General features: G+C 45.9%; 1 protein-coding gene across 6 annotated transcripts in view; it reads right to left on the minus strand.

Moving 5' to 3' along the window:
• rnf216 (ring finger protein 216) overlaps positions 1-16,670 on the minus strand; it is a 54,725-nt gene extending 38,055 nt beyond the window's left edge. For 3 of the 6 annotated variants that reach the window (XM_084329834.1, XM_084329830.1, XM_084329835.1), the window contains exons 1-8: positions 16,323-16,609; positions 15,621-15,771; positions 9,193-9,323; positions 5,669-7,015; positions 5,458-5,534; positions 4,817-4,928; positions 2,820-2,981; positions 1,991-2,090 (exon numbers count right to left, since the gene is read on the minus strand). In XM_084329834.1, the coding sequence (XP_084185960.1) occupies positions 1,991-2,090; positions 2,820-2,981; positions 4,817-4,928; positions 5,458-5,534; positions 5,669-7,015; positions 9,193-9,323; positions 15,621-15,687 (1,996 nt within the window). In that variant the 5' untranslated portion in view covers positions 15,688-15,771; positions 16,323-16,609. Of the gene's footprint in view, positions 1-1,990; positions 2,091-2,819; positions 2,982-4,816; positions 4,929-5,457; positions 5,535-5,668; positions 7,016-9,192; positions 9,324-15,620; positions 15,772-16,322 lie in introns of all 6 variants that reach the window. The other 3 variants (XM_084329833.1, XM_084329832.1, XM_084329831.1) reach the window with 3 other exon arrangements.
• Between the last annotated feature and the right edge of the window lie 11,266 nt (positions 16,671-27,936).

Raw genomic sequence — 27,936 nt, forward strand, 5'->3', positions numbered from 1 at the left:
TATACAAGCTTTGTAATACAAAGGTCAACAATAACAGTATCTAGAATCTTAGAAATTCCCCAGATAATTGTGATGAATCGAGAATTGGCTTTAAGTCAATGATCCCAAGAAAAGAATAGAACTTGAATCAAATGTGACATTCCCAAAGATGCCTCTATGTCTTCTTCAGAAGTCAGTGTGTGGTGTGCGTGTGTATGTGTGTGTGTGTGTGTGTGTGTGTGTGTTAGGGCTGGGCGATATAACGATAAATATCACAATATATTTTAATAATCGATATCGGGGGGAAAAAAATCGAGTTTTAAAACCAGAGACAGTGGACAGACTTGTCTTTCTTGCCTGCAACTTAAAGTAATGGCTTTGCTTGTCCAAATGACAATACTGACCAAATTGAGATTTCTTTTTCTCTTGTCCATTTATTTTGTTTGCTTTCTAATTTAAAATACAGTTTGAAACCGTCTGTACACAGTAGGCTATGTGTGCTAGCAGAGCTAGACTCCAGTCACGAGTCACGGTGCACATGTGCGGTGGTTTGTCCACCAAAAAAGCACCAAAAGATAGAAAAGAAACTAGCAGAGCCAGAACTGTTCAACTCCCCTGGAGCCACAGCCAGCAGAGAAGCCGGTTTACTTTCGCTTTTAAACCAGCTGCAGCCTGAGAACTGGAGTGTGAGGGGATGTAACACTAAAGATGGCGGCAACGACAAAGAATTGCTGCAAAATAAACATACATCTGTTAAAAAATATATATATATTTACTTATAACAATTTTGATAATTATCGATATCGAGTGATATGATAACATTATCGCGATATGATTTTTTGCCATATCGGCCAGCCCTAGTGTGTGTATATGTGTGTGTGTATATGTGTGTGTGTGTGTCAGCAGGATGAAGTGAAGATCACAGGTTCCCCCGGTCAGGGCCGTTGTTGTTTCAACAGGGAGCACTCTGTCCTCTGGACTTGGCAGTAACAATGTCCCTGTCACGGTGATAGGGACACCACGTTGCGAGTGCCGTCCTTCGGATAAGACCTTAAACCGAGGTCCCAACTGAATTTGGTTGTTAAACCAAACCATCGCTTTGGTCTCCTGAGGCTCGCTGAATTTAACATTCATCAAAACGCATCAATTATGTATCAAGTTGTCAACAACATAAATCACAGACTGTCTGAGCTTATCCCAGTCTGCCAACCACTGCACATCCACAACACAAGAAACAAGCATCTTATATCTGGCAAGAGGAGAAGGCTAAATTGTGCTAGCCTAAGCATAGCATGCAGGGGTCCACAGATCTGGAACAAGCTTGATGAAAATCTAAAAATGACTAATACCTTTAAAACCTTTAAAAAATCATTGAAAGAGGAACTGCTCAAATCATATCTCTAATTAAAATTATAACTTAGGAATAAAATTGTCTGTATTATGTATCTCTGTTATATGTCAGTTAGTAGGTAGGTGTATAAACTTACCCACGTTGTAGTTTTTTGTTTTGCTTTTGTTTGTTTGTTTTGTTTTGTTTATTTTGTTATTGTTTTGTTGTTCATATTCTGTTTGTATCTGTGTTCAGGCTCCCTCCAAAAGCTTTAAATAGCTTCTTGGGAGACCTGGCACATGCACACAATTTGCGACATGTTATCACATGAGGATACTCGCATGTAAAATGTATCGTGTGTGTGTGTGTGAATAAAAATTCATTCATTCAATTCATTCAAAGAACCCAGGGCGCCTATCGCAAAGAGTAGGGGGTTCCTTGCCCCCAATCAGGTCTCTGGCCACCTAATGTAAATTCCTGTCTCCTGAGCCTTTCAGCCATAGTGTATTGTGCCAGTGTATGGCAGCCATTGAGCCTGCGTAGCCCAAGGTTGGGTGCTACACAGTGGTGGCAAAGGAGGCACCCTACACTGTAAAGTGCTTTGAGTGTCTTATAGCTCTATATAAATGCAATGATTCATTCATTCATACTTCATTAATCTGTATAAAGAAAGATACTGACCTTGCTCAAACAGGAAGTTAACATAGCAGCGCTCCGAGTAGGCTCTGCTGCGACGTCTCTTCCCAGACTCCTGCCACTTCTTCAGAGCTTCACATAAGGCCTGGTGGAGAGAAGGTACAGAGAAGGGTGGAGAGAGATGGAGAAAAGGGTGGAGAGGGGGATGAGGGAGAAGGGATAGAGAGAGGGATGGATGGAAAGAGGGGACAAGAGAGGGATGGAGAGAAGGATGAGAGAAGGGATAGAGATGGGGAGAGGGATGGGGAGAGGGATGAGAGAAAGAATGGAAAGAAATGGGATAGAGAAGGGATGAGGGAGGAAGGGAAGGGGGGCAGAGAGAGAAGGAGGGCAGAGGAGCATGGAGTTAGGGACAAACACAGTAGAGAAATAGGGTGACACACTTTACAAACAACTTATCAATTTTGTTTTTGGTTTTATTCCGAGGCTTTGTGTACCATGCTGGATATGGAGTGTGTGTGTCTGTGGCAACCAGCAGTAGTTTGTGTGCTATTATGTTATTGACACTGGTACTATGAGATCAGCAGTACATGGGTAATGTTAGCCCAGTGTATTACCACCATGTAACCATGGATCCATGTTTTTCTTATATAAACATAGTCATCAACCATAATCCAATTACAATATTAAAAGTTTATTGCACATTGCAGCTGAATGAGAATAGGCACGAAGCAGCACCAACAACCATAAAACAATAAAACAATGACATTCAACAAATGTCATATCACAGTGCAAGTTGTTGGAGAAAAACACACACATACACCACCAAATACCATTATACCATCACAATAAGACCGATATGGTGACATGATACCTTTCGTGTGATGGCATAGTGTCCCTTGAGGCGGTTCAGGGCCCATTTGATGTCTTGACAGCTGAGCATCCTGAAGTCAGACATCAGCAGGTCAGCAGTCTGCATCACAGCCTCTTGCCCCACTGCCTCCAGGTTGGTGTAGTCAAACAGGTCCTCAGTCACCTGCACACACACAGGACAAAAACATTGTGAATGTTGTCGTCAGCAATGCAGCACGAAACACAAATACAAAAGATAAAACAAAAATATAGAACGCACACTAAGCTTCTATGAGAACACCCAAAAAGTGATGTATGATCATCTCATAACGAGATTCAAGTGGGGGTAACAGGGGGATTCAGGGCGGGGATGTAACCTCATCCACTGGCGATCGTACGCTACGCAGATGTTGAACACTATGCACAAGAATCACCTGCTGACCTACACAACACATAATAGCCCCCCCCTTTTTTTACTTGCATGAGTCCAATCAAGAGTCGCATGCAATTTGTGTCGACTAGAATTTGGTGACCCCTTACCTTCCAATTGGAGCCATTAGAAATCTCAAGACACAACTTTTTAGCATTGCTTTCACCTCGTTTTTTATTCATTTCGTATTATAATTTGTTTGTTTCTTACCTTACTTTTGAATTATTCTTTGTAATTATTTTCTGTGAAACACATCGAGTAACATTTACTTTATGAAATGTACTATACAAATAATGTTTGATTGATTTGAAATGGCTTTAATGACGTGTAAACCACCACATTTCCTGTAGCTACTTTTACACAATTCCTGCACAACTGTTTGCAATATCTCCACTGGTAACTCTTATGTACACGTTATTGTGTTTTCATTCATGCCTTGTTTAAAAAACAATGAAGGCTATTTCTGCCTTTGCCTCTATAGAATTCTTGAACTGGCCAGGCTGATTTAATCACCTATAACGGCTAGTGAAGAGGACACAGCTGGGCCTGTTTTAAATGGTCAGGAATCAGTTTGCCCTTTAACCCTTTCACTGCCACACGACAGAAGGTTAACCCTTTACTATCACACAACCGACTGTCGCCGGCTGTTGTGTGGCAGTTAAAGGGTTAACCCTCTGTGTATTGTCGCAGTGAAAGGGTTAACCGTTTGGTAGTGCGGCAGTGAAAGGGTTAAACCAATGATTTACCTACAAGGCCGTTTTAAATGTTTCTAATTGTTGATGATATCACCGGAGGAGGGCTTTACATCACAACTATTACAATTAGGGGCTGGGGGCAATGCAGCGAAAATATATGATGATCATGTTCTGAGTTTTCCAGTGCAAGACACATGTTGATAGGAAATGTTGTCGTCTTTATCTTGTAATACAGTCGTCATGGTGCCGTTTAATTCTAAATGGTCTGTTTTCTTTAACTCTTAACACTGCTACAAAACAATTATTTGCACAATTATTGATTAACTTAAAATATACAGTATATAGTGGATATATTGTGGCTGACGGTATAGTAAAAATCCATACCTTTGCATAGATCCATGACGGTATATACCTTCTTATTCGGTATGCCTCCCAGCCCTAATTACAATCATTACAAACCAAGGGGGTTTATTATCATATTGACAATCAGCTCCGATTACCCCGTCACAAGGTCCCGATTCAATTTAATTCAATATCAAATCAATTAGGCTTGACGGTGCTGGTTTCAGGATGAAACACCTGCCATTGTTATCAAAAGATGTCACTATGGAAGTTTCCATAGCAGCTCAGCAGAAACTCTGTGCAAGGCCAACTAGAGACAGCAGTGGGACGGGAGGTGCGCTAGAAATAAGGTTTAGTGAAGATCTTAACAAATGCACTGAAAAAAAACTCAGATTAAACGATCCATCTTTAACAATTTAGTTGATTCAAATAAAACAATTCAATACCCCCCCCCCCCCCACCAGCCCTAAGCAACAAGTCACCTGTCTTTCCCAGAGTGATGATGACTGTCTGTCTGTCTGTCTGTCTGTGCATAAACAGACAGACACCTACCTGTGTATTAGTGTCTCCAGCCTCCAGGAGGATACTAGTAGGTGCTGCTGTGGCTGCTGCTGCTATGCCTCTCCTGGGATACGCTGGGTTTTCCAACAGCATATTACATATACTGACAACACAAGAGAAGGAGGTTATTAAAATACACATATATATATAACCATGACTCTAGTTAAATTGGTCTAGGACATAAACCTTTCCCAAACAGTTGCCCGGTTGAGCTTATTATATATATAAATTATTATATTTAATATTTATATTTAAATTTTTTATTTTAATGTTTTGCATTGATGAGATTGAGATAATTTAATCAAAACCTTGGTTTAAAAAGAGACAAACTCTTAAATTTTTTTTTAAACAACAACTTTTGCACCTATGATCCCTTTTGATGGGGCATTTTCTGAATTTCCAAAGACCCCATTCATTTCCGACCTCGAGTTAAATACGCGTACAGGTACCTAACCATTCTGTCACCACCTGCCTTTCAGTATAAAAAGCAGGGGTTTTGATTATTCCCTAGAAAAACATGATTCTTTCATTCACTAACTGGGCCAAAGAAAGTCATTCGATTTCCTGAGCAATAGCTGATCACAGACAGCCCTATAGAATGTTAGGTTGAAAATAATACTCGTGTCCCTCACACATTCAAGTCTTTCACATTGTTCTGTTGGATCAAATCTGCAATATAGGCCTCCTGGACATCAGGGAATAGATCCAACTGGAGGGAGAAAGGAAAAGCGGAGAAAACACTTTCATTGATCTGTGACCTCCAAGTGTGTGTACAGTATATGCATGTGCATTAAAATGCATTGTGTAAACACTGGTAGATGTGTATGGCATGTGGACACTCACCAACCCAGTGATTAGGGTTCTCACATGGGGGGGCTGCTGCTCCACTCCCTCTGCCCCATGTGCCTCCCGTGGCACAGAGGGCCCAGGCCTTGCATCCTCTAGCCTGGGAAATATCGCAGGGGCCAGGGCCGGAGGGGCCGGGGCCGGGTTGGTCGGGGCCGGGTTGGCACCCTCCGGGTTGGGGGCTGGAGCCGGGGCCACAGCAACCAGATTACCAGCAATATCGTTGAAGAAGCGGGTCAAGGCTGGGGGAGCAGGTGGGTTGGGGTTGGGGTTGGGGTTGGGCACCCTGGCATTGGGGGCTGGTGCAGGGGTCACGGCTGGAGCCTGAACCAGATCAGGTAAATTATTGAGATGTCTGAAGTAGTGAGTCAAAGCTGGGGGAGCAGGTGGGTTGGGGTTGGGGTTAGGCACCCTGGCATTGGGGTTGGGGGGTGGTGGGTTGTTGAGTACCCTCACCCGGTACTGTAGATGAGTGGCAGCTTCTGCCTGGGGTTGAGCGCCGCGGTCGGCTTCCCCTGGTGCCTGGCTCCCCAGGGTGATCCGGTGACCCACCTCTGGGGGCCCCAGTCTTTCCGGGGCCGCAGCTATTAGCACGGCGCGGCCTGTCGGCTGTCTTTTCTGGGCGGCCGGAGGGGCCTGGGTTACGGGCTGCTGCTGGGATTCAGGTTTAGGCAGTGGCAGGTCGTTGTTCTCCTTTTGGCGAGCGAGGTCTTGGGGTGTGTTCGTTACCGCGCTGGGCTGGGCCTGTGCAGAGGTACTTGCCTGAGGGAGGGTCTGGGTGTGTGCATGAAGTCTAGGCCTCGTCGACAGGATGTGTGCAGATGAAGTACTGGTGAGGGGATTGTCTTGTGTGTGTGTACTAGTACAAGGCTTGGTCATCGTGTGTGTAGAAGTACTTGGCTGGGCCGGCGTACCGGTACCGGGCCTGGTGTACGTAGAGGTGCTCGCTTGGGGCTCCGCCTTCATGTGTGTCGAAGTACCGGGCTGTGGATGTGCGAGCAAGTGACATTTGGACTGAGACTTTGCGGGCACGGTGCTGTCGTTTTGCGGCCGCGTATGAGGTTTTGGCTGAGTGTGCGAGTATGTGGAAGTGCTGGGCTGCGGCTGCATGTGTCCGGACGCGCTCGGCTGCAGCTGCGGGGGGACCTCTGTTCGTACGGGCCGTTTGGACGCCACGGCGGTGATGGTCTGGGCATCTCTGGAGGTAGATGGAGTAGAATGGGGTTCCCCCGACGTGGCTCCTGAAGCGGTGACGGTTTGACCTACAACCTGGATGGGTTCTCCTGAGGAGCTGCTCCACGTCGCCGCCGGGCGAATCACTTCTCTTTGTTGGCGTCGAATGGTCTGTTAGGAGAGGACAGAAAACAGGCATCAAATAAAACAGAAAAAGAATATGCCAACAAAAACGTCAGTCAACCTTTCCTGGACAAATAATGTTTTTTTCCTTTTTAACAACGGGAGCTTTATAATTATGATTTCCTCCCGCATGACTTGATTGAAAACTTTATTAACAGATTGCAGAATGGGTACAGTACAGCTCAATACATACAATTGTTAAGGGGATGCATTGCAGACCAGAGAAAGACTTTCGTCTTGTTTACATCAGGGTCCCCCATTTTCAATTCATCATAACATATATGACATACATGACATACAGATAGACAGTACTGCTACATCTATACATTTATGACATACCAGATTTGCAAATACAGTACCGTTTGTGATACGAAAAGAGTCCAGAAAAGAGAGTATATACATTTGACGTAGAAACTGTACATTGGAGGAGGTTGGGTGGGTGGGGGTGGGGGGGGGGGGAGGTTGGGTAGGAGGCGTGGGTGGGGGACACTGTACAACTGTACAAGCAAAACTGTACATTGGAATATTGACAAGACCATACTTGGTAATTTACTGTACATTTGAGGGGGTTGTGTTAGGACATTTACAGGGGCCAGTTTCGAATTGCAGTCTCCCGTAGGTGTTTTGAGCGTTTTTTTTAAAGTGGGTAGCGATTCACATTACTTTACAGCTTTGGGTAGGGCGTTCCACATTGATGTGGCATAATTGCGAAACATGTTTAGTCCCTTGTTTGAGCCGAATCTGGGTTTAACATGATTTGTGGAGCTCCCTCTGGTGTTGTGATCGTGGTATTCACTGACCTTTGGGAAGTATTTTGACATGTACATGGGTACCTTGGTCGTGTAGTGTATCTTGTAGACCAGGCCCATTGCAAGTTGCTGTACTCTGTCGTCTACTCTAAGCCATCCTAGGTTGTCAAAGTGGGCAGGGGTGAGGTGGGTTCTAGGAGTAAGGTCAAGCAGTAGTCTGACCAGTTTGTTTTGAGATGTTTGTAATTTTTTTTTTAGCGCCTTTGAGGTGCTTTGGTACCATGAGGTGCAAGCATAGTCGTAGTACCCTTGAATGAGTGCTCCTGCCAGAGTCTTCAGGGTATTCTTGTTTACCAGTGAGGAGATCCGGTACAAGAATCGAGTTCGTTGGTTGACTTTTTTTTATTACATTGGATGCCATTTTGTCACAGGAAAGATTTGCCTCTAGGATGGAACCCAGGTATGTAATATCTTCTTTCCTTGTGACAATATTGTCACCCACTGTAACTGAGAAGCCGTCGGTCTTGCAGAGTTTGTTATTTGAACCGAAGAGAATGGACTCTGTTTTGCCCATGTGTAATGATAGTTTGTTATCAGCGAGCCATATGCAGATTTTGCCTAGTTCTGAGCTGAGGGTTTTTTCAACCTGTAACTTGTTCTTGTCAGAGACCAGCAGGGCTGAGTCGTCCGCAAACAGGAACAAGTTGCAGTCACAAGCTGACGACATGTCATTTGCATAAATTAGGAACAGTAGCGGACCTAGTATGCTTCCTTGTGGAACACCACAGCTCACTGCGAGGGGGGGGGGATAGGGTACCGTTTACCTCCACCATCTGCTCTCTCCCCTCCAGGTAGGATTGCATCCAGCTCACTGATAAGACTATCAAAACCAATTGCTTTTAGCTTGTCAATCATAATGGTGTGATTGACAGTGTCGAAGGTCTTTTGTAGGTCCAGCATGACCATGCCGCAGTATTTGCCCGCGTCCACCTCTTGTTTGATGTGGTCGTTTAAATAGAGAAGGCATGCATCAGTGGAGTGGGATGTTCTGAAGCCAGATTGGAATTCGTAGATTAGATTTTTTTCCACAAGGTATTTTTCGACCTGTTCGTATACAATTTTTTCCATGACTTTCGAGATGGAGGTAAGGATAGAAACAGGGCGGTAGTTGCCTGGGTCTAATTTACTGCCTTTTTTGTGCAGGGGTGTTACTCTCGTGAACTCATGAAATTGCAAAGGAGATTGTAGTGGCAGCTTCAACATGTTAAACCTTGTGTGGCTGATTAAAAGCGATTTATAAAACTGTAAAGATGACTTGACTATCAAATTACAATACTTGACAATGAAGGACAAATGTCATCATTAAAACTGAAGGGGCTTTCTGGTGCCTCTGGGTGTTTTCAGCATGTTTCATACCTTCAGTATGCTGACATCATCATCAGGGTCGTCTGGGACCAGAACAGGACTGCTAGGTACCAGAGTCACAGGCTCCTCATCAGAGTCGTCAGAGATTGTGATGAGCTCCCGCTTACGTGCACTACGACGGCCTACACACACACAAAGCTCATCATCAGCTTACATTTATTTTTTGACAACTGTCCCAGAAACATCCCGAGCTAGGTTAATTGTATCCCAAACTTTTTTTTTTTTTTCTGTCTGAAGAAGTCTACTGAAGGCTTCTTGTCCTCTGCGAAATCATGCAATTGGTCCACTGATGGATACATCTTGATATGTCTAGCGTCACGTGTGAAATCCTCTTTCAGTGCCTCTGTGCCCATTTTCTTAGGCAGTTAGCCTCGCTGGTATGTGCGCCATTAGCGTTAGCCACACTTCTAGGCATCTTTGCTTTTGCTTTTGGGAAGAATGATACAAAAAAATATATATAATATATATATTTATTTATTTTTGGCATTCGACTAAGAGGTTGGCAGTCAACTGCGGCTCCTTTCGATTGATTAGTCGACTAATCGAGGTCAGCCCTAATAACAATATTATTTACACATCATGAGTATGCAACTGTAGATACAGTAGAGCTGGGTTTGCTTGGTAGAGGGAGTGCGGGTTGGCCGCATTGATCAGTACTTCTTGAGAAGTCAGTCAAGTCAGTCGGTTGAAGTCCAGCGACAGGTAGAAAACACAATATATCACTAACCCCATCACTGAGGAGGGGAAATGCTGATCAGACAGAGGAGAGAATAGAGAAATGTTCCTCCAGAGATACCACCGTTAGGAGAGATAGAATATATGATGGATATTCCGGTGGAGGTTAGGTTATTGAGGGTAGTATGGGATAAACAGGTTATACCAAGAGCTTGGTGTAGAGCAGGAGGAATCTTAATTCCCAAGGAGAAGGAGTCCTCACTGTTAAGCCAGTTTTGGACTATATCCCTCCTAAATGTAGAAGGTAAGATTTTCTTTAGTACAGAGTCACAAACAGGTTAGCAAACTATTTAGAAAGAAATTATTTAATAGACACCACAGTAAGCAGGAATCCCAGGCCGGATGCAAAGAACACACAAGTATGATATGGCACCAGATTCAATCTGCCAAAATAGAGAAGAGATTTACATGTGGTATTTTCTCAAGTGCTATAGCCCTTCGAGTGCTTTTGATTTCTTTAGAGTGACAGGGGTGATTGTAAATTTAGTGAAAGCATACTTCCAAAAAATTAGAACAGCATGGCTGTTCTAGAGATAGGAATTGTGACAGGGTGTACTATTTCCCCACTTGCGGCAGGGTGGGCTGTGCTCGTACCAATTATGGCTTACATGGATGACATGACATTAGTGACTAGGACAGTGCCTTGTACAAAAAAGTTTTACTAGAGAAGTGAAATGATCATCTCAAGTGGGACATGATGGAGATTAAACCTAGTAAGTCAAGAAGCATTTAATTGACCAGAGGGAAGGTGGTAGAACGTTTTACATAGATGAGGAATTCTATAAGGGACAAGCCAGTGAAAGGTTTGGGTAGGTGATATAATAAGGAGTTTTGTAGAGGGGATAAGAAGGATAGAGAAGTCAGGGCTTCCAGACAAGTTAAAGTTATGGTGTTTGCAGTTTGGTTTATTCCCTAAATTGATGTGGCCTTTGTCAATATATGAAGTGTCAATATCAAAAAGGTAGAAAGGCTTGAGAGATTGGTTAATTTGTCTATTAGGAAATGGCTAGGAGTTACTCTGTGTATTAGTAGTATGGCATTGTATGGGAAAGGTATTCTCCAGTAACGTTACCAGTAACTAGTCCAACAGAGGAATTTAAGTGTGTGAAAGTGAGAAAAGAGTTGTTGCTATCAGGGAGCAATGATAGGAGTAGTTTGTCATTTGGTCCCAAATCCAAAGAAAGAGGAAATGGAACCCAAGACAGGCAGTACGGGAGGCAGAGGCAGCTCTTTGGTATGCAGACATTGTAGGTAAGGTGCAACAAGGCCGAGGGCTCAGCTCAGGGAAGACAGTATGGAGTAAAGCAGGTCCCACAGAAAGGAGGAAGCTGGTAGTGGAGAAGGTACGGCGACAAGACGAAGTAGTGAGATGTACAAAGGCTGTGGCCCATGCTAAGCAGGGACAGTGGATGAACTGGGAAAGGGTAGAGAAGTGGAATATTAGCTGGAAGGACCTGTGGAGTATGGAGGGAAATCATATAAAATTCCTAATAGGGGCTACTTATGTATGTGCTGCCATCACCACAGAACCTAAAACAGTGGGTAGATGGGGACCCGTCGTGTCCATTGTGTCCAGACACAGCAACTTTGAGGCATATTATGTCAGGCTGTAAGACTAGTCTTTCTCAAGGCCGGTATACACATGGCGACATAACCAGGTTTAGAAAAGCTTAGCGGCAGGAATTGAAAGTAGAAGAGTACATGTGAATTCAGGATGTAATCGGATGGAGGGTGTAGGCAGCCATTCAATTTGTCCGTGAGGGAGAGAAATGTAGAGGTAGGTTTTTAGGCAGGAATGAGTCAGGCCACTTAAAATGGAGCTACTGATTGGGAGATGCAGGTAGACAGAGGAAAACTCATTGTTCCACAAGAGATAGTTAGCACTAACTTGAGGCTTGACCTAGTATTATGGTCTGTTAGTCAGCGGTTAGTTTATTTTATAGAATTGAAATAAATAATGTCAGCTGGGGGCCAAAGTAAACAAAGGGTAAGCGTATTCATTTTATTCTCCGTTGTTGCGGTTTCATGTGTGATATTGGTATCAGAATTTTTTTTTTATGTATTTTAAAAATAAAATTAAAAAAAATCTACATAGGATAACCTAAGGAAGTTTGGCGTGTGGATATCATGGAAAAAGGGGAGTTAGCATAGAGGGGGTGGTTCATGTGTATGTAGTATCACTATCAGCATTGTCAATACCTGGAAATCACATTTTAACCATTACCTCCTGCACCAACACCCCTTACCCTAAACCGGGTTTGCATCTGTTTTGGCTTCCCACGCTGATGAAAACAAGATAATCGAGATAAACCGATTATTGTGCCGCATACTGGTTGCTCTCATTTTGTCTTGTGTTGTAAACACAGTGCACCCTTCCTTCACAGATGTGCACCCACTCTGCCCCTAAGCCTAAGTAGTTTTAGCACGGGTTGAGAGGGAGGAGGGAGCCATGGCACATTTCTCCAGTTATTTTGAAATGTCTTTGGTAATTTGTAAAAAGGCAGCCTTTGGTCGAGAAGAAAGGTAAAACAAATTCAGTCATCATCATACGATGTTCTCAAATCAATGAGCAATCATGTTTAACACTTTGATTACCAGCCATGCGGTGCACCTTACCCCTGTTGAATGCCACCACCCACTTCAATGATAGCGCTCTCATATTTGTGAACGCATAAACTATGTCTTAAATTATGGCTATGTGTCTAATCTGGCCGTCGCTTATCAATGACTTGTTTGCAGTCAACATTGTCGAAACGGAAAAAAAATGTCCCCCGGTTCATTTCCGTTTTATACCATTTTGAAAAAAACTCGTTTTCTTGAAAGTTTCAGGAAAATATAAAGATTCTGTGATAAACAGCGTTTACTGGAATATTCTGGAATACAAAAAAAACTGTCATTTTTCAGCCTATTTATGAATCGTTTTCAAATAAACGCTAGATTATCTATAGTATATGTGTACTTATGCACGCTAGAGAAGCGAGCTGAAAAATCAAATCTCTTATTTCCTGATCGCGCACACACACACATGGCACATGCTGATCTCTGTGAAAAAAGTTCTGATTATCCTAAGACTGGTAAAATAGATTCCTTACCTCAGATCAGATGTTCTCCAAAAAGATTATTCCAATTCCTGATCGCCATTCCAAATATCGATCGCATTTATTGATCCAGCGCTGGGTACTGGAAATATGTATTCCACGCCGTTTTGCGGCTGGGCAATTACTTTGATCCCCTCGGATGGCTTGCCCGAGAAGTAAAACAGGGAAGCTGGATTACCCCCCCCCCCCCCCCCCCCATGTGTTTCATTCAGTCTAATCCAATGGGGTGCAGTACAACAGGGAGAGACGATAGGGGCGGTATTTTCCCAATGGAGCTCAGAGAGTTTGCAGCACTTAACACTTTAACTGCCACACACGAGATATCTCGGGTTTATTAATATGTGGTTGAAAGCCACTCATGAGATTTCTCTGATTTTTTTTTAGCGATCTGAAATCATATTGCATCACACAAGCCTACCCGAGTATACCCGAGCACCGCCGGCGATCATATGTGGAAAAAAGCGCCCCCTATCGTCTCCCAGATGACATAAGGGATTTTGGAATGGACTCTAGAGCTGCCGCGGTATTGATTATTTCCTTACCGCACAAATTTGCAAAATATTTCCTACCGCCGCGGTTATTACCGCATGCACACAAAAAATTTAAAAAAAAAGTTTGAATGCATTTTTTTTTTAGTAGTAGTCTACTCTTTATAGCATATAGCCTGCCTCTAGTCTAAATGTCTATTTTTAGAGGATGACTTTGCAGCATGAATATTGTTTGGGATTCGGCAAGCACGCATTAGTTATTGAAAGTGAAACACGGATTCGAAGTTTACCCTCTGGTCGTGCGCCGTTCACTCGGTGTCGTGGGCAGGGGTGGTTACCCCTAACCCCCCCGACCCTTTCTTATTATTATTACTATAAAGTTACTACTTTATAATAAAGGCATTCGTTTTGTGGCATTAACATTATATAGTTATACGTTCAATAACATCAGCGTATTTACCGGACAATAGCAAGGCAAGCAATACTCTATTCATATCTCAGTTCCTTTCTTTGCTCAGAGCGTGCTGAGTTGTCCCATTCTGCGGTCTGTTAATAAAGTTTTCAATCAGACAAGTGTATAGAACGAAGGGCTTTTATTATAACATTCGTTGCAGACAGTAAAATCATTATGTCTCGTTTAGTACTCCTTAGGAGCGATCGTAGTCCACTCCGGCGGAGAGTTAAAGCTAACGTTATTAGCCGTGTTGTGATGATCTGACATTCAGGAAGTAAAAACCTAATACGCGCTTGCCGATTGGTGGTAACACACTGCATGACGCTACAACGTGTGACGCGTCTCTCTTCTGACCAATCAGTGGTCTGCAATGTTTCACGTGACTTTTCTGGTACCCAATAGGGTCGCTTGGAACCTCGATAGAGGAGTAGGGTATATCTGCAGAGCCGCAAGCCCAACGAGAGGAGGGTAATTTATTATTATTATTATAAAAAACAGCGGTGACGCGGTATTCAGCCTACTCTGCGGTGGCCGTGATGTAACAGCGATACCGCGGTAATGCGGTAATCGCGGCAGCTCTAATGGACTCAATGAAAATGGATGGGGAAAGAAATCCGGTACTCCACATTTTCCAGTCCACTGATCCAGCCGGGGTTATCACAGTTCATTCTGGAGCCTCCGAGACCCGCGGAATCATGTACTGCACTGTACACACGGTGGATATATACACTTATGGATTTTTTCGAATGGTGATGATCAGGAATTGGAATATACCAGTTGGATACCATCTGATGTCAGGTAAGGAATCTATGTTATCAGTGTTAGGATAATCACTCATTTTGATGAAGTTATAAGCTGTTTTGTGAAATGGGCTCTTTCGGTTTCACTGTAAAAGTCCAAGAGGAAATCAACGCGGCGATTATCCGTGTGCTTGCGTGCACGTATAATATTGATCATCTAGCGTTTATTTGAAAACGATTCATAAATAGGCCGACGAATATCAACGTTGTGGAATATTCCAGTAAAAGACGATTTTCATAGAATGGTCCAGAATGAACTGTTTTTTATCTCAAAACGGGTGCTTTTCTAAATGCTCTAAAACGGAAATGAAGAGATAAAAAACCAATCTGCCTTGACAGCACTGACTGGAAAATAGTCTTTGATAAGCGACGGGCAGATTAGACACATAGCCATAATTTAAAACATAGATTAGGCGATATTAACGTTAACATTGAAGTGGATGGTGGCATCAAGGGGGTAAAAAGGAAAACCCGGCGTGGCACTCAAAGTGTTAAGGTGAGACTAGATTGATGAAATATTAATTCAAATCGCTAATAAAAAAGACAAAAAAACGCTATTTGTCGTCGCTGGCACTCAACGGTCGGCATGAACTAACAACATATAGCGTCGTTGACACTCAAAGTGTTAATAATCATGATTTCAATAGCAATCAAAATAATGATGATGATTTTTGATATAATCTAGCAGCCCTAGAAGAAAGGAGATGACAGATGAGAAGTAGGCTAACTGAAAAAGAAAACGTTCAATACCGTTTTTCAGACTAGAGCCAGCCCTAACTGTGCATGCATGATTGCACTTGACATAGCACAGTCTGTGAGCACAGTGAACAGATGTAGGTTTTACCTTGGCTGCGGTGGATGTTGAAGCTCGCCAGGTGTATAACATCATCATCGCTTGCTCCATCTGCCATGTTGATACCAATCTAACAGGCTCCCTGAGTGAGCTGAGCTCCAACAATGAGTCTTTACAATACCCTCCACTCAGTCTCCACCATCTACAGAGAGAGAGAGAGAGAGAGAGGAGAGAGAGAGGAGAGAGAGAGAGAGAGAGAATGAAATGGGATCAATCAACCAACCAACTAAAGGATTTAGCTGATAAGCTAAGGCTTGAGTGTGGCGTGTTAGGTTGCGAATTAACGAAACCGAAAGAGGGACCTTGATATAAGCAAACGTGTCAACAACTTTAAAACAAATGCTAACATACACAACAATTATGCAGTTGACTTTGAATTCATGTTTTCATAGTCTAGCTAGTGAACGTTACTTTCATTTGAGCCAATTTCATAAAGTCAAAATAATAACGTTCCACCAAATCAATACGAACCTGTAATCATTGCTAACGTTAATGTCAACCACGTTCGCTTAGTTAGCTTGCTAGGATTCGCTAGTTAGTTGTAATGTAGTCTGAATAAACATAAATACGTGACGTTAGCTAAACAAGGCAACATTAGCTTGCACAGTACAGACAGCTGGAACTATTTTGCATTTTGACAAATCTTGTTGACGTGGCTTTGTCTAGTCTTTTGCTTGTCATGATCTTGCTCACCTCCGGGTAATGCTATGTTGAAATACCAAAAGCACACATGTCAAAACAAGAATGACTTATTTCCATGAGAATAAACATACAGTGGCTAGCTTAACGTTACCCTCCAGAGCAGTGCTAGCGCGAGCCCCTAGCTTAGCCTCCAAGGTGGCTGGCTAGCGGCTCAGAACTGTGTACAATCGACCAAATCATCCCTCCACACTGTAATATACTGATACGAATAGTTCTTCGTGTGAAATTAATAATACCTGGGTCTCAAATTTTGAATAGGCAGCGCATACAAATAAATGTTTTCTTTCAAAACAAGGGTGAGTGAATGCGTGCGTCACACGCACCGACTTTGCGTAAAAGCGGACGGCACTCTGGGTACTGTAGTTGGTTCTCAACCCTTTTCTTCTTGTCCCCAAATTGACACGTAATGGGTCTGATTTAGGGATTCTGATTGATTTGTACAGTATAAGGGTCCCCTATCTGAGAAGATCATTGTTTTTAGATACCTGTAGTTAGTGATTTAGTCCAGAAATCCATAGTCTATAAAGTATACTGTACTGGGGAGCTTAACTTCTAGTGAATAAAATAATGAGCGGAATTAAACTATGTTATGTGGTCAATATAAATATTAGGGCTGTCAAAATGAATGCTTTACCTTTGGAATTTAAATTAATTAAAGCATTAAAATAAATTAATCTAGATTAATCTATGGAGTGAAAAATCTTCAACGTTCTGAACTTTCAGCAGTAGTTGCTTGTTCTTTTTTTGCATCCATTGACTCATGCACCTTTTTGAAAATCATCTGACATGAAGATGGAACACATTTTTGTTGTTAATATGATTTATATTACTATTAAAATAGTATTTGAATCTAAATATACTTTATTTGTGTTGATTTTACATTAATTCCATGATTTTACTCAAGTAAATATCTGTTACAAGCTTCGGTCTTAAATCGAAAAATGCTATTTTTAATCTAAATTAATCTAGATTAATTACAGAAAATTGTGAGATTAATTAGTTAATTTTTTTAAATCTATTGACAGCACTAATAAATATATAATGTACTGTATATATGCAGTATATACAGCAATGTTGTACATGCTATCATACAGAGTATATGGGTAGGTTATAGTGGGGTGGGTAGTTTTATTGTGATTACTATGATTACTGTGCTGAAGGGTCTGCAATTAGGTAAAATTAGACCTAAAATAATCCCCCTTTAAGTTAATATGTGGGAGTTAAGTTATTATTTACCACATAATGTTACACTGTCTGCCTATTGATGGCATCTCAGGTTATATGACGGTGCTGCCATCTAGTGGGCCAGAGGTGGTAGTGTTCCCTCGTATCTGCGTCACTTCCTCTCTATACGTGTTGTTGACGTTGAACTTGACCGGACACCCAGCGAGAGAGACGTACACCCAGCGTTGCGTTCGTTTACGCTATAGTTTGACGGTGACCAAGTATGTAAAGTGGCTTACCAAGCGGACATTATACCACCAAGAGAGAGTGAGTTTTAGTACCCAGCTAATTTGATGTTTAGTAAACGTCTGGGATTAGCATATTACAGCGGACTATAGTATTCCCCATCTATCGTTACCAGTTAGCCGAAGCTAGCTAGCTTGGCGCTAATACCTAAAGTAGCTTCGGCTCATGCTTCGATAGCTGTTCTATACTGGACATATCAGTCGATATATAACACAGACCAGAGAACATTTAGATAGGGTCCGTGTCGCTGTAAAAGGAGTAAAGGACACAACTAGTCCTAAGAAGTAGCCATAGCAGTAACCTGTGGTACAGAGGGGACCAGCGTGTCTGCAGCAGCTGTCGGCGTGCGCCGTGCAGCACCACGGAGCGGAGCGAGACACTCGGACCACCACGGCGGAGCATCTGGTCTGCAGGAGCAGACTGGTGGCGCCTATTGGACCGGGCAGCGTCTTCCCGCTCTCATCACCACGCAGCGGTCTACTACTCCTCATCCGGGTCCTTTTCTCACCCCCAGGATTATTAACTCTCCATCTCTCTCATCCTGCAGAGGGAATTGTTCCTCTGACACAGTGGTAACCGCGGCAACGTTTGGCCAGAACACTTTAATAGAACTATTTGGGCGCCCATCTAAATTTAGTAATAGTATTTAATTTAGGCATTGTGTAACGTGATAACAATATTTTGTATGTATCTTTTTCCCCTTTTTTGCTTATATAAAAGCATTATGATTCAAACAGTTTCCTCGCTCTTTCTAGTTTAGGTGACTCCATTTTAAGTTATTCACTCAGTTGTGTATTTGGTACAATTAGTTTAATAGTTAAGGCATCCTACCACACCCCCTAAGGTGATAATTATATACAGTCCTCTAAGCTCCCGCACAATTACAGTGTAGGGCAGTTGTAGACAGTGAAAGCACTAGGATACATTTAATAGGCAACAGAGTTCAGAGTCGTACAGACACCACAATATGATATTTTGATGGTCTGTATAGAGCCAATTTAGGAATAATGGTTCATTCATATTTCCTATATTCATGTTTTTCATAATTTGATATTTAGTTTTAAAAGATTTGTCATGATTTCATAATTACATTACATAAGATTTTGTTTGTTTAAAAGTACAGAGACAATGAGACAATGTGTGATAAAAACATTTATTTATTTTGATAGAAAAGTCATAGCAGCTGAGTAGAAGGCGACTCGAGTTTGGGCTGATGGATCCAGCTGATAGAAGCGTCATAGTTTCTGACCATGCGACCTGGCGTGATATGTAAACATTTCTTTCATTAAATTGTAAACTATAAGTTTTGTCATGTGCTCGTGTCGTTCGTGTTCAAGACTCACCGTTAATAAACTCTACTCTGGCTTCAAGGGTGTTTGATTTTTTTTAAAAGATGTTTAGAGAATACACCTACAGTACGGTTATTGTCTGATGAAATATCCCGGTTTCACGATGATAAAAAAAAAAGACTAAAAGATTATGTATATAAAAAAAATATATAAAAATCTGTTTCTTCATTTTGAATAAAATAGTCACAGGCTGTAGGACCTCCTTCTGCATTTGGATTAGCCCATAGCAGATTCACACACACACACACACACACACACACACACACACACACACACAGTGAGTCTCTCTCTCTCTGATTGATTGAATTGATTGATTGATTGATTGATTGATTGATTGATTGAAAATTTTATTAACAGATTGCAGAATGGGTACAATACAGTACGGTTCAAACAAACCACGTGAACTTTGGAAATTACTCAATAATCAACTAGGCTGCAGTAAAAAACTTAAAACCAGATTCTCAAACATAAACATAAAGACGGACAACACGCTCATCACAGACAAGCTGGATGTAGCCAATTACTTAAACATCTTCTTCACAAACATAGCCACAACACTGGTAAACAAACTACCCTCCCACTCAGGGCATTATGGGGTAGAACACATAGTAGCATACTACAAAAACCTAGGGGTCCGCAAAGACGACTTCAAACTAGAAATGGTAACAACCGATGAGGTAATCAAAAAAATGAGCGCCCTCCAACCTAACAAGGCCACTGGCCATGACAACATGCCCTCCAAATTCCTCAGAGACTCAGCAGCCGCCATCACCCCAGTCATCACACACATAATAAACCTCTCCATAAAACAGGGACACGTCCCCAAGGACTTCAAAATTGCGAGAGTGACCCCTCTGCACAAAAAGGGCAGCAAATTAGACCCAGGCAACTACCGCCCTGTTTCTATTCTTACCTCCATCTCGAAAGTCATGGAGAAAATAGTCTACGAACAGGTCGAAAAGTACCTGGCAGAATAAAATCTAATCTACGAATTCCAATCTGGCTTCAGAACATCCCACTCCACTGACACATGCCTTCTCTATTTGAACGACCACATCAAACAAGAGGTGGACGCGGGCAAATACTGCGGCATGGTCATGCTGGACCTACAAAAGGCCTTCAACACTGTCAAGTTTCAAGTTTCTTTATTAGTTGTCATACAGAAGTACAGAATACTTTTATACAAAATGCTTCTTTCTGTTACGCTCCAGAGACTGTGCTAGACAAAAAAGATAAGTATAAAATAAAATAAGTATAGCAGTATAAAATAGAAGTCACGTACGTAGACACAAGTGTTCAATATGTACATATGTACAATGTTCAATGCAAAGTAGAAGTAACTGAGTTACCATACAATATACTATACAATATACTAATATACAATACTATATAGTGCAAAGCAGAAATGGGATGAGGTAGAATTTAGGTACAATTTACAGTAAGGTGTACTGAGGTATGGGTTGTAGTGCAAATTCTTTGCCAATAAATATAAAGTGTGTTTAGGTGTGTGTAAGTGGGTGCTGCATTTTAGTTGTTTGTTTAAAGTGAGTGTGTGCGTGTGGATGTGAGTGCATCTGATGGTTGTTGTATAGTGTTATTGTTCGTTGAGCAACATGATGGCCTGGGGATAGAAGCTTCTTCTGAGTCTTTCTGTGCTTGCCATGAGACTCCGGTATTGCTTGCCTAACCGCAGCAGTTCAAAGAGGCAGTTGTTTGGGTGGCTGGAGTCTTTGATAATTCTCTTAGCCTTACCCATGCACCGCTTGTTGTAAATGTTCTGGAGAGTGGGAAGCCCCCCTCCAATTGTGCGTTCGGCTGAACGGGCCACTCTCTGTAGTCTGCTACGGTCTTGTGCGGTGCTATTCCCAAACAAGGAGGTGATATTGCCAGTCAGGATGCTCTCTATTGTACATGAGTAGAAGTTCTTAAGGATCTTCTGACTGACTTGGAACTGACTTCTGACTGACTCAATCACTCCATTCTGATTGACAAGCTAAAAGCAATTGGTTTTGATAGTTTATCAGTGAGCTGGATGCAATCCTACCTGGAGGGGAGAGAACAGATGGTGGAGGTAAACGGTACCCCCCCCCCCCCCCTCACAGTGTTCCACAAGGAAGCATACTAGGACCGCTACTGTTCCTAATTTATGCAAATTACATGTCGTCAGCTTGTGACTGCAACTTGTTCCTGTTTGCGGACGACTCAGCCCTGCTGGTCTCTGACAAGAACAAGTTGCAGGTTGAAAAAACCCTCAGCTCGGAACTAGGCAAAATCTGCATATGGCTCGCTGATAACAAACTATCATTACACATGGGCAAAACAGAGTCCATTCTCTTCGGTTCAAATAACAAACTCAGCAAGACCGACGGCTTCTCAGTTGCAGTGGGTGACAATATTGTCACAAGGAAAGACGAAATTACTTACCTGGGTTCCATCCTAGAGGCAAATCTTTCCTGTGACAAAATGGCATCCAATGTAATAAAAAAAAGTCAACCAACAAACTCGATTCTTGTACCGGATCTCCTCTCTGGTAAACAAGAATACCCTGAAGACTCTGGCAGGAGCACTCATTCAAGGGTACTACGACTATGCGTGCACCTCATGGTACCAAAGCACCTCAAAGGCGCTTAAAACAAAATTACAAACATCACAAAACAAACTGGTCAGACTACTACTTGACCTTACCCCCAGAACCCACCTCACCCCTGCCCACTTTGACAACCTAGGATGGCTTAGAGTAGACGACAGAGTACAGCAACTTGCAATGGGCCTGGTCTACAAGATACACTATACGACTAAGGTACCCATGTACATGTCAAAATACTTCCCAAAGGTCAGTGAATACCACAACCACTACACCAGAGGAAGCTCAACAAATCATGTTAAACCCAGATTCGGCTCAAACAAGGGACTAAACATGTTTTGCAATTATGCCACATCAATGTGGAACACCCTACCCAAAGCTGTAAAGGAATGTGAATCCCTACCCACATTCAAAACCGCTCTTAAAGAGCACCTACGGGAGGCTGCAATTCGAAACTGGCCACCGTAAATGCCCAAAACCCCCACCACCTCCTAATAGACAGTCTGTCATAATCACAGCACGGGCCTACTTCACTCCCCCTCCTTTTCCCCTCACGTCCTCCACACGCTCCTCTTCATCCCCCTCTCTATCCACTGCGCACTCCTCATCATCCTCTCTTTCTTCAGTCACCCCTTCCTTCACCCTCATTCACCCAGCTGTATTCAATCCCCCTAATTCACACACGGGCAAACACCCCACTCTCCCCAGCTGCACCCTATCCTCCCCTGATGAGGGGACTATATCTGCACCTCGACGCTGACCAGAAGCTGTCGTGGTATTAATTACCACTGCCCAGGTACGACGTCTCTGCCACAAGCTTTACTGCTAGATACCCTCCGTGTATTGGCTTACTCTAACCCGTTTCTCTCCTGTGCCCCAAAGGACCGCCGTCCCTGTCTGGACGTCACCTGTTCCTGAAGAGGAACATCTATTCTCCCGCTGCCACCCAGCAGCTCCAGCGTCCCTGTCTGGACATAACCTGTTCCCGAAGAGGAACATCTATTCTCCCGCTGCCACCCAGCAGCTCCAGCGTCCCTATCTGGACGTCACCTGTTCCTGAAGAGGAACACCTATTCACCCGCTGCCACCCAGCAGCTCCCCCGACAAGCACCAGGACCGCTTGCTCGCTCACTGCCGCCGTGGCAGCCACAGGACAGAACATTAACCCCGTTCTATTTCCCCCCAATTCCTGTGTTGCTCAATTTCCATTAAACACCCTTGAAACCGCTCCTTTCTCTTCTCGTGTATTCAGCAATTGGGCTGTGCTCCAGACTCCAGTTCTCACAGTATACCACGACCACGATGACAGCACCAGCTGTACATGAGACCGAGGAATGGAAGAAGTTTCAGAAGCAGTCTGTGAGTATCATTAACGGCCAGACCGCCCGGGTAGACCAACTCGCCCACTCCCTAGACGCTGTCACGGCACAGCTGGCCGCTCTCGCCCTCGACTCCGTTGAGTGAGAAAAACAGTATCTACTTGTCGAGGCACACTTGGCACAGCAGGGCTCATCAGCCGCTACCCCCGCTGCACCAAGCCCCCCGCATAGGGAACCCCCTGTCCCCGCACCAGAACGTTATGACGGAAGCGTCTCCAAATGGCGTGCGTTTTTATTCCAGTGCTCGTTAGTGTTCGAACAACAACCCCACACGTTTCACAGCGATAGGTCTAAAGTGGCTTACCTGTCGGCGCTGCTCACAGGCGTGGCGTTGAGATGGGCCACCGCTCTCCACTTCAACAATTCCTTCCTCTGCAATTCGTACTCACAATACGTCGACGACATGCGTAAGGTGTTTGACCACCCTCCAGATGACTCAGAGGGGGCTTCCGGCTTGTTTTCTATCCGCCAGGGAAGCCGCAGCGTAAGCGAATACGCTATCGATTTCCACATCCTCGCCGCCGGCTCCGACTGGGGGGACACACCGTTGCGAGGCGCCTTTCGCCAGGGCTTGAACGACGCTATTAAAGACGAGCTTGCGTCCAAAGAAAGACCCACCTCCCTGGGCGAATTAATCCATTTGGCCAGAGAACTGGACCTGCGTCTTCGGGAACGTCGTTGAGAGAAAGCTAGCACCACTCGTCCGCCTGTACCCGGTCCGCCTCGTCGCGCTGCCCGCGCCGAAGAAAATAGGTCCTCCGAGCCCATGGATCTCGACCGCTCACGTCTCCCTCCCAGCGAACGCCGACACAGGCTCGCTACTGGAGCATGCCTGTACTGCGGTCAAACGGGTCACTCGGTTGCCTCTTGCTCGCTTCGCCCAAACAACGGGGCTCGACAGTAGCGCTGGGCGTCTGTTCGAGTTTAGATATCGCTCCCAGCTCTGGCCCAAACATGCTATTCCGCGCCACGCTTTGTCTGAATAACCAAACACTCCCGTTATCTGCCCTGGTTGACTCAGGGGCCGACGAGAACCTCATCGACGCCGGAGTAGTCTCCCGTTACAACATCGCTACTGACGCCCTGCCGATACCCCGCGACGCCCGGGGGTTAAACGGGAAACTACTCACGCGGATTACTCGCCACACCGTACCCCTTTGCCTTCTGCTATCCGGGAATCACAGCGAGAGTATTCGGTTTCACGTTACCAACTCTCCCCACAATCCCATTGTCCTTGGCATGCCTTGGCTCAAGTTACACAATCCCGTTATCAATTGGCCTACCGGCCTGGTGACCAGCTGGAGCGCCCACTGTCACGTTGCTTGTCTACAGTCGGCTCGGCCGCCACTAGAGGGCGCCGGTTCGTACCCCCCCAAAGAGAACATAGATCTGTCTGCTATTCCGCCGGCCTACCACGATTTGAAGGCAGTTTTCAGCAAACAACAGGCTCTCTCCCTGCCTCCCCATCGCCAATGCGCCATTGATTTACTCCCCGGGGCGCCACTCCCCGCTAGCCGCCTGTTCAACCTCTCGCGCCCAGAGAGAGAATCAATGGAGAAGTACGTTCACGAATCCCTGGCCTCGGGCATAATCACCCCCTCTTCTTCTCCTGTCGGCGCAGGATTCTTCTTTGTTTCCAAGAAGGATCGTTCCCTTCGCCCCTGTATCGATTACCGGGGTCTCAACAACATCACGGTAAAGAACAAATACCCCCTACCTTTAATCGACTCTGCTTTTGAGCCCCTGCAAGGTGCCACCATCTTCACAAAACTGGACCTCAGGAACGCCTACCACCGTGTCCGCATCCGGGAAGGAGACGAGTGGAAGACGGCCTTCAAGACACCACTTGGCCACTTCGAGTACAAGGTAATGCCTTTCGGTCTGACCAACGCCCCTGCTGTCTTACAGGCCCTCGTCAATGACGTTCTCCGTGACGTACTCCACCGCTCCGTATTCGTCTACCTAGATGACATCCTGATCTTCTCCCGCTCCATGGAGGAGCATGTCCAGCACGTCCGCCGGGTCCTCCAGCGTCTTCTAGAGAACAAGCTGTTTGTCAAGGCGGAGAAGTGTGAGTTCCACGTCTCCTCCATCGGCTTCCTTGGCTACATCATAGAGGGCGGCAAGATCCGGGCGGACCCCGAGAAGATCAGAGCGGTGTCCGACTGGCCCCGTCCCACCAACGTTAAACAGCTCCAACGCTTCCTGGGATTCGCCAACTTTTATCGGCGCTTCATCAGGGACTACAGCCTGGTCGCGGCGCCTCTCACCCAACTCACCTCGCCTTCGGTGCCCTTCGTCTGGTCCGACGCAGTGGACTCCGCCTTCGCCGAGCTGCGCCGGCGCTTCACCACCACTCCCATCCTCGTCCAGCCGGACATGTCCCGCCAGTTCGTGGTGGAGGTGGACGCCTCCTGCACCGGAGTAGGGGCGGTTCTTTCCCAGCGCTCTGCCACCGACCAGAAGCTGCACCCCTGCGCCTTTTTCTCACGCCGCCTAACCCCAGCCGAGGTCAACTACGACATCGGGAACCTGGAGCTCCTGGCGGTCAAGCTAGCCCTGGAGGAATGGAGGCACTGGCTGGAGGGATCGGAGGTCCCCTTCCTGGTTTGGACGGACCACAAGAACCTCGCCTACGTCTCAACGGCCAAGCGCCTGAACTCTCGCCAGGCTCGCTGGGCGCTGTTCTTCGCTAGGTTTAACTTCACCCTGACCTACCGGCCTGGTTCCAAGAACACCAAGCCAGACGCCCTCTCCCGGCAGTTCGTCCCTGAGGAGGGGTCCACACACCCCGACACCATCCTCTCTACCTCCTGTCTGGTGGCCACCGCCACCTGGGAGATCCAGTCCGTCGTCAGGGAGGCACAGCGTGCCCAGCCGGACCCAGGTAACGGTCCACCTAACCGGCTTTTTGTCCCTGACCTCGTCCGCTCCCAGGTGCTCGAGTGGGTTCACGCTTCCCGGTTCGCGTGCCACCCGGGGATCGACCGGACACTATCTCTGCTGAAGAGGCACTTCTGGTGGGTCACCATGAGAGAGGACACCCGCGCTTTCGTCCTGGCGTGCACCGTGTGTGCTCGTGCGAAGGCCTCCCACCGACCGCCCGCCGGACTCCTTCGTCCACTCCCAGTCCCCGGTCGGCCCTGGTCGCACGTCGCCCTGGACTTCGTCACCGGCCTTCCCCTCTCACTGCTGACCTGATGGTACTCCACGTCTTCCGGCTCCATGGGATCCCAGCTGACATCGTCTCCGACAGAGGCCCTCAGTTCATATCCCAGGTCTGGAGGGCTTTCTGTCGGGCTCTGGGGGCCACGGTCAGCCTCTCCTCCGGGTTCCACCCTCAGACCAACGGCCAGTCGGAGCGGGCCAACCAGGACCTGGGATCCGCACTCCGCTGCGTGACAGCCCGGGACCCCTCCGGCTGGAGCGCCTTCCTGCCATGGGTGGAATACACCCACAATTCCCTCTCTTCGGCGGCCACAGGTCAGTCCCCCTTTGAGTCATCTTTGGGCTACCAACCCCCGCTGTTCCCTGCCCAGGAAGAGGAGATCGCCGTGCCGTCGGTGCAGGACCATCTCCGTCGCTGCAGGACGATCTGGGAGGAGACGAGGGCTGCGCTGCTCCGGACTGCGGACCAGAACCGGCGCTTCGCCGACCGCCACCGGACCCCGGCTCCCGCCTATGTACCAGGTCAGATGGTATGGCTCTCGTCTCGGGACCTGCCACTCAAATCCGTCTCACGAAAGCTAACCCCCCGTTTCGTGGGGCCCTACAAGATCCTGTCCCTCATTAATCCCTCTGTTGTCAAGCTCCAGCTCCCCCCCCATATGCGCATTCACCCTTCCTTCCATGTCTCCCAGCTCAAACCGGTGGTCTCCAGTCCCCTGTCTCCCCCTGCTCCAGAGCCCCCTCCTCCGCTGGTGATAGACGACCACCCGGCCTACGTGGTCCGGGAGTTGCTGGTCGTGCGGCGACGCGGCCGCGGCTTCCAGTACCTGGTCGACTGGGAGGGCTACGGCCCGGAGGAGCGGAGCTGGATCTCCCGGCCAATGATCCTGGACCCAGCTCTCGTCCAGGACTTTCATCGGGCTCACCCTGACAAGCCTGGGCCGCCGGGAGGCGCCCGTCGAGGGGGGGGGTCCTGTCATAATCACAGCACGGGCCTACTTCACTCCCCCTCCTTTTCCCCTCACGTCCTCCACACGCTCCTCTTCATCCCCCTCTCTATCCACTGCGCACTCCTCATCATCCTCTCTTTCTTCAGTCACCCCTTCCTTCACCCTCATTCACCCAGCTGTATTCAATCCCCCTAATTCACACACGGGCAAACACCCCACTCTCCCCAGCTCACCCAGCTCTCACCCTATCCTCCCCTGATGAGGGGACTATATCTGCACCTCGACGCTGACCAGAAGCTGTCGTGGTATTAATTACCACTGCCCAGATACGACGTCTCTGCCACAAGCTCTACTGCTAGATACCCTCCGTGTATTGGCTTACTCTAACCCGTTTCTCTCCTGTGCCCCAAAGGACCGCCGTCCCTGTCTGGACGTCACCTGTTCCCGAAGAGGAACATCTATTCTCCCGCTGCCACCCAGCAGCTCCAGCGTCCCTGTCTGGACGTCACCTGTTCCCGAAGAGGAACACCTATTCACCCGCTGCCACCCAGCAGCTCCCCCGACAAGCACCAGGACCGCTTGCTCGCTCACTGCCGCCGTGGCAGCCACAGGACAGAACATTAACCCCGTTCTATTTCCCCCCAATTCCTGTGTTGCTCAATTTCCATTAAACACCCTTGAAACCGCTCCTTTCTCTTCTTGTGT

Source organism: Notolepis coatsorum (assembly GCF_963971535.1).
Source record: "Notolepis coatsorum genome assembly, chromosome: 14".
Taxonomy (NCBI): Eukaryota; Metazoa; Chordata; class Actinopteri; order Aulopiformes; family Paralepididae; genus Notolepis; species Notolepis coatsorum.